This window comes from Stegastes partitus, unplaced genomic scaffold (genome assembly GCF_000690725.1).
Source record: "Stegastes partitus isolate 25-593 unplaced genomic scaffold, Stegastes_partitus-1.0.2 Scaffold1699, whole genome shotgun sequence".
NCBI classification, from domain to species: domain Eukaryota; kingdom Metazoa; phylum Chordata; class Actinopteri; family Pomacentridae; genus Stegastes; species Stegastes partitus.
Genome location: NW_007579430.1, coordinates 106,032 through 118,225, shown reverse-complemented (window position 1 = coordinate 118,225; position 12,194 = coordinate 106,032). Strand labels below are relative to the sequence as shown.

The 12,194-nt window shown below is 38.2% G+C and overlaps 2 protein-coding genes across 2 annotated transcripts; one reads left to right on the top strand and one right to left on the bottom strand.

The window, feature by feature from the left end:
* Positions 1 to 362: 362 nt before the first annotated feature.
* On the bottom strand, positions 363 to 5,827 carry LOC103372132 (Golgi reassembly-stacking protein 1-like). Its single transcript, XM_008301697.1, has 9 exons — positions 5,675 to 5,827; positions 5,088 to 5,168; positions 3,649 to 3,852; positions 3,192 to 3,278; positions 2,958 to 3,088; positions 2,231 to 2,369; positions 2,041 to 2,152; positions 1,825 to 1,947; positions 363 to 1,322 (listed from the first exon to the last, which is right to left on the bottom strand). Exons 1-9 carry the CDS (start codon positions 5,738 to 5,740, stop codon positions 1,099 to 1,101), a joined length of 1,167 nt encoding a protein of 388 aa, XP_008299919.1. The 5' UTR covers positions 5,741 to 5,827; the 3' UTR covers positions 363 to 1,098.
* Positions 5,828 to 6,931: 1,104 nt separating this feature from the next.
* On the top strand, positions 6,932 to 9,402 carry LOC103372131 (elastase-1-like). The gene is made up of 8 exons (XM_008301696.1): positions 6,932 to 6,965; positions 7,084 to 7,178; positions 7,426 to 7,532; positions 7,664 to 7,792; positions 8,051 to 8,187; positions 8,593 to 8,738; positions 9,088 to 9,237; positions 9,364 to 9,402. The coding sequence occupies exons 1-8, from the start codon at positions 6,932 to 6,934 to the stop codon at positions 9,400 to 9,402; spliced, it is 837 nt and encodes a 278-aa protein (XP_008299918.1).
* Positions 9,403 to 12,194: the final 2,792 nt, after the last annotated feature.

The window sequence follows — 12,194 nt, the reverse complement described above, 5'->3', positions numbered from 1 at the left end:
AACAAACATTGTACAGAAATGCCTCATGACGCCAATCATTCCTGAAAATGTGAGCTCTAATCTGACATAATTCCCGAAGCTGCAACGGCAGAAAATCCGAGCTCACCCAGGCGAGCGCTATCGTGAGGTGTTTGCTGACATCTGCTGTCTCGAAGCATGAACTCACTCTTCTAGAAATGACTTGTACTGACAACAACAAAGAACACTCATTGAATTAGGTGTGTTGATTCAGAACAAGTAGGTGCGGCCTGTCAATATATTGTCAGCCTTCTTTTCAGGTGGTTTCGACACACAAAATAGAAAAACTTCTGCACTGTAATGATGCACATACCTCATAAAAAACACAAGTAGACTACTGGAGGTTTACCTTGACCATGTTTTTATAAATATCTGTATATTTCCCATCCTTCCATACAGATCAGAAACATAATTTAATTAAAACTGATATCAAGAGACGAGACAGACAACAACTACGCATCACACATAGCTCACTCATGTCCACCGATCAAAAGTCAAACTTACATATAAAAAAAGATTTCAAACGAGACATAAAGGCATAAAGGCTAAAATGGTAAAAGCCTGAGATTAAAAAATCGTCGTACCCACGAGAAGATAGAAACATAAACCCCAATTCCAAAACCTAAAAAGTAAACCCACATGGATATGTGTGAACTCCAGGTCAAGCTTTCTTCATCTACAGTGTTTCAAACTATTTAAGGTGATGGTGGTAAGAGCAACAAGACTAAATATTATTTTTTTAACCTTTGTCTTTTCTTTTTTTTTTTTAAAACAAGGAAGGTTTTCAGCAGCATCTGGACTTAGCTAATTCTTCATCTTGTTTGATGTTTAAACATATAGTGTGCCTAAATTATAGAATACATTCATATTGCATTAGCCATCTGTATTTCTAGTCTTACCTGTCAAAATAATATCATTCTTAAATGTGCAATTTAGCATGCAGCAATGGCACTGGTATAGAAATAAAATTCTGGGAAGCTAAAAATAGTTCCAGTGATACAACTTACAATCATAACGGAAGCTTTTCTGTAACACGATGTGCTCTTCATCTTTTGTTATGCAAACTAGCTTGACAGTTACTTATTCTCTGGTAATGAGGTCTGAGCTTGAAGGCTCTGAACTAGGATCTTGCATCTCTGGGTTACTTGTAACACTTAGGCTCTCTGTGGTAGCTTCAAGGCCAGTACTGTCATGTGCAGATGCGTTGGTGGTCAGATCTACATCACAGCCCTGCTCAGATTCCTGAATGTCTGGTTTTTCTTCCCTCTCTGGAGATGAAGGTCTTTGGTCAACAGATGAATTATCTGAAAAATAATAATAATACATGTAGTTGAAGCCCAAGGATGCAGTTACACTTTCATGATGAATTCAGTGTACTTTTTTTGCAAATTTCTTTTTTAACCTTCCCCTAATTATTATTTGTTTGACTACACAGGCAAATGTTGCCATTAAACTGTCTGTGAGTTTAAACCTACACTCAGATTACCTCGCTTCATTCCATACAGCCATGATGATTAGTGATGAGCACGACTAACCAACACCAGCCTCATAAAATGCTTAAGCCCTGTGTCTTAATTGCAAACATCTATATAAAAAATTATGCTTTCTATATTTGGGAGGGCTTGTTCTATTCTGCAGTATCAGAAACTAATGGACCAACTAAGGGATAAAATGGACCCAAATTGCAAGGCGTGTCAACAATGGCCGGCTTTAATTGTTCTCATTTTTCTTTTCGTGTTGGACGACATTATTAACCCATAATTGCTTTATTCAGCCACACAATTTAATCATGTGCGAAATACTTACCCAGGCTACACTGATCGCCCGAGTCATCTCCATAATTAGCAAACATGGAGGTGTGGCCCTCGCCATTAGTGGAAACGGCATCTGACAAATCTGAAGTCATCACTTCGGGTGTGTTGGAAATATCTGAAAATAGCACAGAAGAAAAGGCTCATTATTTTGCGTGAAGTGACTCAATATGTCAATTAGATTAATGTGTCTTCAGATAAGATTGGCTACCTGGGTCTGCAGCCTGCTGTGTGGGTGAGCTCACACTCAGCTCCTGCATACCTCCTTCGATTTGATTCAAGTCTGTTTCAGTAGGTGGACTACATTCAGCCACAGAAGACACCTGAAGACAAAGAACACAAGATTACATAAAGTCTCTACCAAAGGACATTTAAAATAAACAAAAAAAGATTGACTGTACCTCAGTGCGTTCAACTGCAACTTGTTCTTCACCGCCGCTACTGACCGTCGGGTGAAGAACACTTTTATTCTGGATGTTAAGCTGCACTGGACGAGTTGGAATCCTGTGCAAGTAGCCATAGCCAATGCCGCAGCCTAAGCTAAAATGTAGCACACAGAACACATGGATATTTCAATTCAGGTTTATTCCATTTGTGAGCATACTAGTGACATGATGGTTAACTGTATATGAAAGGACACCTCAAGTTTGGCATTTGATCATTGCTATCTTACTCTTTTGAAATGTAATGAGAGTAGGGTGGATCTGACTGGACAACCCAAGGACAGTATCTACACTCATATGCTAGCGATTGGTCGATCACAAGGTAGCCGTGCCATAAAACATGTCCTGCTTTATTTTAGTCTAAATGGAACCACATCTTACAAAATGAACATCATGCTGTAATGAAGGAGGCATGAAACCAGCGATTTAAAGCATAAACTGATCAGAAAAATGTTTACTGAGGTGACAAATCAGGTGAGAAGAGGAATAACTTTCTCATTGTCTTCAGAATTATTTCTGCAAGGAGAGGTGTTGCCCCCTGCTGGTCATTATAAAGAACACAGGTTTAAAGCACTTTGACATAACTGCCTCTATCTTGAACACACAGCCTGTTGACACATTAAGCCACAGCAATATGTTGTTGCTATGATGTACTTTAATTTGAAAAGAAAATAAATAAGCTGACCTTCCCTCTCCTCCCCATGCTCCGTTGGGAGTCACCACAATCTCTCTGCACTGCTCAGTCTGTATGTTATACACCAGCAGTTTCAAAGGTTTCCCCTCACTGGCTTCAATCAAAGAGAAGAAGTCCTCTGACTGCAGGGGTGACACAAAAAGAGTTCTGTCAGTGTATGCTTTTTTTTTCTTCTTAAATATTAAATTAGAATTTTAATTAAATGAAGAATGCAAGAAAGCTCACATCTTGTAACACCTGGTCAGCACCGACAATAAAGTCATCATGTGCGTTAAGGCCGGCGAGTGCTGCGGGAGAATTTGCTTCTACATCCTACAAAGGGAAAGAAAGAAGGCATTTTTCTTCAATAGCACTGTCTGAATTAAACGAAAATCCAAAATAATATATGACATTAACATTTGTCAGAACATTTTATTAACCTACAAGAAATACACAGTTAGCATTACCTTGCAGATTTGGCACAATATTAAGCTCAAAATAAAGGTGCAAAATTGCAAACATGTTTTTTTTTTGTTGTTGTTGTTGTTTACCCGTTTCAGTTAGTTATCTTAACTCCTTTAACCTTTTACAACACAATACAAAAAGAAAATGTGTGGACTACAAGCTCACAGCTGCCAGTAATCTGTTTTACACAACAGGAAACTACATTCAGCTTGAACAAAGGAAGGTAAACTTGACTTACCAAGACATGCCACACGTTCTCACTGGCTCCTTCAAAGCTGCAGAAGCGAACACTAGCACCCAGCAACCCCTGACCACCCCACATGTTACTGGGTGTCACCTCCAGTTCCCTCACCCGCTGGGTTTTAGTGTTGTACACTTCAAGTTTGACCGCTTTTTCCACATTGGCCTTTAGAAGGTCTTTCAGCAAGTCACTTTCTTTATTCTGGGGAAACACAGGAATATGGCCAACTCCAGCTGTGACAACGCAAAGACGGCTTTCGTGTAAAAACAGATGAAATTAGATTATGGCAGCAGACTGTTTGGCTACTATTTCCTGCTGAGGCTATAATGCAACGTTGACATTTCACTGTGGGGAAAGAAAATTGTGTGTCATGCTGGGTTTGCAGTAAAACACAGAAATGAAACACAACACAGAATACAGCTAAAATCATATCAAGGCATATAGAGGGTCACGACAATGAGGAGTGTGTGTGTACAGTATATTTATAATTTGTTCATGGAAACCAAATCTTTTTTGACATATGATGGATGTTTTTACCAAGAAGAAAAAAAAGAAAGAAAAAGGAAACAGGGATCTGAATGCATCAGCTTGGAGAGGTTTTTCTCAGCACCAACATGACAAGAATTAAGAATAAAGTTTACATACATATACTGTTTGTTATTTGAGGTTTCATTTAGACCAGCATATATCAGCCATTTAAGAAATAACAGGATAATGAATAGATTTCTGCCAGATAAGGTAACATAGACTCATTGTCTTTACCGTTTGTAGGCTGACCATATCTATTGTTGTGTACAGTCAACCCTTAAAGGCCTATAAACCTCTTTGCCTTCCTTGCTTCCTTAAAAATGTCTCAGTAACTTAAAAAAAAATAAATAAAATCTTTAAACTGTAACAGACCTGACAAATACAGTTAAATGCACATTTTAACATCTTTAACATTTATCGCTATGTTGTGGTGTGTGATGTTTCTGAACATTAGATGCCATCTGTAGGTCAAATCCATGAAAATTCTCACTTAATCAGTCTTCTTTTAACTAAAATCATGAAACCAGTCCTCATCGCTTTGATCATGCGATTCCGTAATTGATTTTATTCATTTTTATGGAGACATTAAAGTGCTACTTCAAAAGACATTGTCGGTTTAATTTTGTCCTAAGGTAATCTTTAAAATTCACAGTTCAATGAATATGTGAATGACTGAAATTAATAAAATAAGGATGAATAATGAGTAAAAATGTGAAATGAATTAAAGACTGCTTGATGGCAAAAGTGTCCGTTTCACAGTAAGTAATCTGAATACAAACACATTCAGATTACTTACTGTGAAATGCATCCATTTGACAATAAGTAGTCTGAATTTGTTAATTTATTTATTTTTTTACATTTAGTGCAGAGGTAACCTGCCTGGCCTGGCATCACAGGAGTCTACTCACAAGTCGGGTGTTTCCAATTGAGAGAATGAAGTCAAAGAAGGGCTCCAGACCAGCCTTCAGAGCAGGTGACTCCTCTTGAACCTGGAATGTGAGAAAACACATTTGAGATTTGTTTGAACCGACATAAAACACACACGCACACACAGCGCTATGATCGCCCCCATGTGGTAGCTGATGATGTTGCAGTGGCCAGAATTCGGGGCTTCTCTTTGCGAGGCATCACACAGCTGGGGTTCCTCGTATAATCTGGTATTATTTGTAGCTTCACGACGTATTTTTATTGGTTTAAATTCCTGCAGTAACTACTAAACATTTACAAACTCCAGGAAGGCTAACTGGCTTGGATTTGTGCCAAGTGCCACCTCATCATGGGCGGACACCAGTAACGCTGACCACGAGTTACTACACTTACATTAACGCCGCACAGCTGCTGTTCGGCGATTCATACATTAATGCTGCAACAGTTCCTGTTCAGGTGTAGCACTGTCAGCAAGTCAGTGAGTTAAAAATGCGGAAATAATATTTCAAAAGTGAGCTGTGCGGACTAAGAAGCCGCGGGACATATAACCTTGCATGTTACAACGTACCCCGTGGACATGATATCCACTATTAGTTCCCCCGTCCGACAGAAACGAACTCTGCGGCAGCCCCATTGCCTTCAAGGGTCACGTTACACTTTTGCTGACTAAATGTCACAGAGGTAGAGTTATGTTAGAAGTCATTACTAGGAGATATACACCGGCTTCGAGCTAGCTAGCCCCGACAACTGAGGCAGGTTGACAGCAGAAGGACTGGACTACTAGACACGGCTAATAAATAAAGATAGCAGAAAAATCGAGCCCGTCTGTATCGAGACCAAGAATACTGCATTCGATTAGCCGTCCTGCACAGGCTGTGCTACACGGTTACTTAGCAACAGATGACGTGTACAAGCCATTACAAGTTTTAGGATCTCATTCATGAAAATCAGGCATGTTGTGTTTGGATATGTAAGAATAAAATATTGCATATAGAAATAAATATAATCTTTAAAAAATCATATATAAGTATACATCTATCATATAAATATATATATGATAGATGTATACTTATTGACAGTTTTTCAACTTTCATAGAACATTTGAGAGAAATTAAAAACATTTGTAATACAATAAACTGACAAACTGTTTATGGTCAGTGAGTAACAGGTGCCCACGATTTACTAATTTATTAGTTACCAGAGCTTCAAACACAAGAACAGCTTATGTTTTGATTGCAAAATTATGTTCCAACACTTTGAAAGAAAAATACATCCCATATTTCCAGATTTTTACAAAGAAGTCAGTCTTAGTCTAAAACAAAAGAAACTGAGCATTTTACATTAGGCAACATTAAGATTGCCTACTGTTGACTTGCACAATTGATGTATTGAGCCAATATCAAAAAATAAAATAAATATGTTTTAATATATAATTTAGTAATTTAAAAAAAATGCTACCTCCTGATATAGCTAGATGTAATGTGGCTTTTGTATCTGCATGTATTTATATTTATTGATGTGTATATACTTACATTTTGGTATTACAACAATTATACATCTGTATGGTACACTAAATAAAGAATGCATCTCACAGTGTAAAAAGGCCGAGGAACATTTTGTCCGCTCCACTGGCCGTTAATCAGTCTAGACAGGTTTCTGTTATCTATTTACACCTTTCACAGCTGGTGAAATAATCTACATAGATTGCTGATATTGACAGACAGAATAACAGCTGCCTAAACTAGAAGACCTTTCTGAAGGTCTTTCAGTGTCAAACTGATATAAATAGTTGAAAATGCACTGCACAGCTCCTCTGTGCTCCAACATGATGTGGCTTGTGCCTTTCCTGGCCTGCATTGGTAAGCTTGCCATGACATGTGCCAACACAATTCACTACAGATTTTTCCGTCTATAACTTGTGAATCTAAACAGAATAATACCGTTGTGTCTTTGTCTATGTTCATTTGTGTGCCAAAGGGCTGATTTGTGCTGAAGAACCTTTCAACTATAGCGTGTACAATGAGAGAGTCATTGGAGGTCACGATGCTAAACCCAACACATGGAGATGGCAGGTAGAACCTCTGAGCACTACATACATACAGTACATACCTGTACATATATAAAACAGGAAAAGTTTAGTCTGATTTAATGTCACACAGTAAGAAAAAAGAAAGGTTATATGTCTTTTTATACAGTGTATGTACACTTCTGGTTTCAACCGTGTATCTATATCCATATATGCCTGTATCTAATAGACTTATGAAATTACACTATATAGTTTACCTTGCTTCTCAGTATTTGGTATTTATTTTCTCTCAGGTTTCTATGCAGTATGATTCATACAATGACAACTCATTCTACCACATCTGTGGAGGCTCCATCATTGATGCTTTCCACATCATGACTGCAGCTCACTGTATTATGGGGTTTGTTTCCTGAACTTATTGTTACCTTTCATTTGTAAAATTTATACATCTAAAAGTCCCATCTTACTGTCCTCTGGGCTTGATAAATCAGTGTGAGTAAGCACTGTGTTCTTTTATTATGTTCCCATTAGCACGGATCCTAGCCAGTACCGTGTGGTGGTGGGTGAGTATAACCTGTATGAAGATGACGGCAGTGAGCAGTTCAAACGTGTGGAAAGGATTGTTGTCCATCCTGGCTGGAATGGTGACCTTGGCAAGGGGTAAAATGGCAGCGTTTTAAACCACCTCTATTTATTTAGCCTCACTTTAAAAGACAATAGGTTTAAAAAACACAAGTTATGACAGTGTTGACCCTGGGAGATAGCTACAATTTTCCCAAGATAGAAACAGCACTACTTTCTTTTCACCCTCAAGTCGGTTTTAAATGTGGGTGGTCACCCATGTATCAAGCACATTTTAATTACAACAAATAAGTTGCTAATAAATGTTTAAATTTAGTGATTTTGTATTTCTCTTAGAAATGATATTGCTCTCTTGAAACTGGCTGACCCTGTGTACGACAACGGCTACGTGGCCATCGCTGAGCTTCCCTACCCTGGTGAGACGCTGCCTCATGGATACAACTGTACCATCACCGGCTGGGGATTAATGGACTGTGAGTATGGACACTTAAATGCCCATGTATACACCATATGTATGTCTGTAAGGGACCAAACAGTGAGGCAAAAGGAAACCAGGAGCTAAACTGAAAAATAGGGCTTTATTCATGAAAAAAGTTGCAAAATAATACAATTTAAAATTAATTTCTAGGCTTAAAAAGGGATCAACGAAATATAACTATACTAACAAAACAGCAACAAAAACGCAAACCAAACAAGCTGGCCACACGGTTTAAATGAACAGTCTGGCCCCCAGAGTGAAGAGCCAGGCGTTTGATTGGTGAACGAGGCTGGCAGCAGGAGGGAACGAGAAACCACACCCCGAAACATCACTGGCTTTTTATCATGTGGCTGTGGCCATCACGATGTCGAATAAATAAATTGCTACAATCCCTTCTCAGATGAAGGCAGCGTCCCTGCCATCCTACAAGAAGCACCCCTTGATGTGGTGGAGCATTCAGTGTGTTCTCAGGGTGACTGGTGGGGCAGCATTGCTCTGGAAACCATGGTGTGTGCTGGAGGGGATGGAGTCATATCAGGCTGCCAGGTACAGTAGAATCATTTTTTTCTAAAAACCTTAGATTTTTTTTTTATCATGTATTTTTTTCACTGGTTTCTATAAGCAAAAAATAATAAAAAATAAAAATCTGATGAAAACTGTTAATGTTAATAAATCTGAAGATCATCATCAGATCTTTTCTAAGGTAGCCTTTACAGTGTCATGCAGTTTGTAAATTGAAATATTTGTCAGTAATTTCATCACTAAGTTTGTTGATTTATCAAAGTGAATAATTCTGACAGTGATACCAATTCTATTAAGAATTCCTCCTTGTGACCCAGAGAGGTGATGTCCTTCTTGTCATTGCATGGTCTGGTCTTACTGTTACCCCTACCAGGGCGACTCTGGAGGTCCCCTGAGCTGCTATACTGGTGGAGCCTGGAGAGTCCATGGTGTTGTCAGTTATGGTCCATCTGGTATGTGCAACCAGTATAAAAAACCCACAGTCTTCACCAGAGTCTCTTCCTTCCTGGACTGGATGTATTCAGTAAGCCCCCTTTTACTTCTATGATTTCTTTAGTCTGTTATTAACCAATGTAATTGTTTGGATGACTGATAAAAAACAAAACAAAAAAAAAAACAACAAATGTTCAATTACTTTGATTTTTTTCAGGTTATGGACGGCCATGAAGAAGACAATTCAGGAAAATGATTCAAGTTTGCATTGCATCCTTAACACATTTCTATATATTGTATGTAAATGGATTAAGATCAATATAAGCTTCCTCCTTCCTTAAAACATGTCTTCATAACTTTAAAAAAAATCAATTGCAATTCTATTAAGAAATCCTCCTTGTGACCCAAACATTTGATACCATCTTCACTTCAAATGCATGAATATTCTCACTTAATCATTTGTTTTAATATTAAAATCATTAAACCTGCCCTAATGTTTTGATCATGTGACTCAGTGATTGATTTGTCTTAAGCTAACCTTTTATAGTAACAGCTCAACTCACATGTGAAATGACAAAATAATCAAAAATAGAAGACACAACTTAATGTCAAATGCATCCATATAATGCTTTGAAAGCCCAGATTTAGGAATGTTTTAGAGCAGAGACAAACTGCCCCCGTGTGTTAACTCAAGATATTGCAGTGGTCAGAATTAGGTGCTTCTCATTGTGAGTAATCACACAGCTGGGGTTTCTTGTATCTCTAAAATGCTATTTGTAACTTTATCACACCCTTTTTTTAGCATAAGTTTCTGCGGTGACTACTTACTACAACATTTACCATCATAACGCGACACCATAAAATGATCAGTTACACTTGTATTCGTCATGAGGGGCATAAATTCTCGCCTGATGTGCATAGTTCTTACTGATGAGGTGTCATTTAAACAACCTATAGTAAGTATTACATTCCATGGACAAGTTCGTTATTATACTGAAACTCTAAGCTGCTTGCTGGGAAGTAAACAGTACTCTTTGTTGTAGACTTATTATCCGCCACATGAACTGTTGGGGACTTTCTCTGTCCTGCTGTTTTGCTAAGCTCATGAAATAATGGCACGATTCTTGCCTCTAAGGAAACACCTGAGCTCATCTACAGTTAACCCACCTTTGGTCATCTGCATGTCTGTAAAGGTACCAGGCTTGATTATCTTTCAGACAGTACGAAACACTTCCGCCTCTAGCAAATCTTTCTCTACCTCATCCTTGTTGGAGGCTGCCAACTTGTAGAGCACATCTGTGTTGGCGGAGTTAATCCACTGGTGGAGCTGCTGCTGGGTTCCCCTTCACAGTTCTTATAGAGCAGACATCTCTTCACCTGCATGTTGTTCCAGGAACTTGACTTCAGGTTTATGTATTGATTAGCTGCCATCAGAAGTAGGATACCTTCCTGGATGATGCCCCAAGACAGTTGGCCTCCCCGGCCTCGAGGTGTCAGCAAGGGGTGTAGTCAAAAACCCCGCTGTCACTGCCTGTAAGTGTTGACAAGCAGACAGAGAACTTTAGTGCTCGACTCCATTACTTATTGTGCTTCTTTACCAAGGAAATACAACGCATACTAACAATAACAAACGGCTTAAAATGCCATTAACCACAAAAATGAATTACTCCATGAAGAAAGGAACACAATTCCTATTGTAGCTCCAGGTAATTTACAATGGTTTCCAGCAGATTTCACACTGTCTTTCCAGAAAACCTACAAGTAACCCTAGCATATGAAAATACACTGAAAGGTGAGCCACTGAAAAATACAATAAATGTCCATAAGTGTTGTTGCACTTACAAAGAGAACAAAAAACTCAATTTGTTATCATTTGGTTATGCTAGTAGTTCTATTATTCTTTCATTACATTCCTCATAAAACAACTATTTAAAACTTTTACAATGAGTGACTATTACAGTCTAAACTCTCATATAACACCTACTACACATTCACAAATTAACACTGTATTCACAAGCTAGTAAAAACACATGTAAAGCACATAGGAAAACAGTTTTAACATAAATTAAAATGTACACATTGGCCCCTAACGTCTCTTCAAATCAGCAAACTCAACAAAACAAACCCTTGTGTGTCTCATTAGCATTCCCATTGTACTGGGTCTGTTGCCAATTAGCAACAGGTGTGCTAGCCTAGCATAGCAGAGCACCGCATCTGCTATGCACCAACATCTCTGTTTCAACACATTACTGCAAAACCACTCAATTCTAAACATGGCACGTTTTCACGAACAATTCACAACACGCTTGTTCCTAATACTGAGGTACAAGCAAGTGTTTTAGAGACATATTAACCCACCTGTACGTGTTAACAAAGCGGCAGGAAACTTGAGCTAATTAGCTGAAGTGTTTGGGGGTCTCCGTTGTTTTAGGTTCTTCCCAGTTGCGATGCGCCCCTTGTCGGCCCGTTTGAGTATCGCACTAATACTGTTTAGTGATATTTGCATTTTAATCACTATTTCAGACAAAATTTAAAAAAAAAAAAAAAAGGAAAGAAATATAGCACTGTCTAATTTTAGCCACATTTATCTTCTTTTTTTCTTTTGCAATGAACTGCGTCGTATTCCCATAGTCCCACGCTGAATTATAATATCACCCTAATTAATTTTTAAACATATTTTTCAAACTCTTACAATTGGTATTCCTATAACTTCTACACACTTAGAAAATAATGTAAAAAATAAACTAGTCCTAACAGCTGAGGCAAGTTAACAGCAGACGGAGATGGAGGACTGGGCAAAGTTAATAAAAATGAATGAAGAGAGCAGAAAAATCGAACCTGTCTGTTACTGAGCTCAAGAAAACTGCATTCGATTAGTCGTCCTTCACAGGATTTCTACACTGCTACTTAGCAACAGATGACGTGTCCAAGCCATTACAAACGTTCTCGTCTCATTCATGAAAACCAGACATTACGTATTTAGATATCTAAGAATTAAATATTGCACGTATCAATATATTTGACAGTTTTTCGCCCCACTTAGACAAT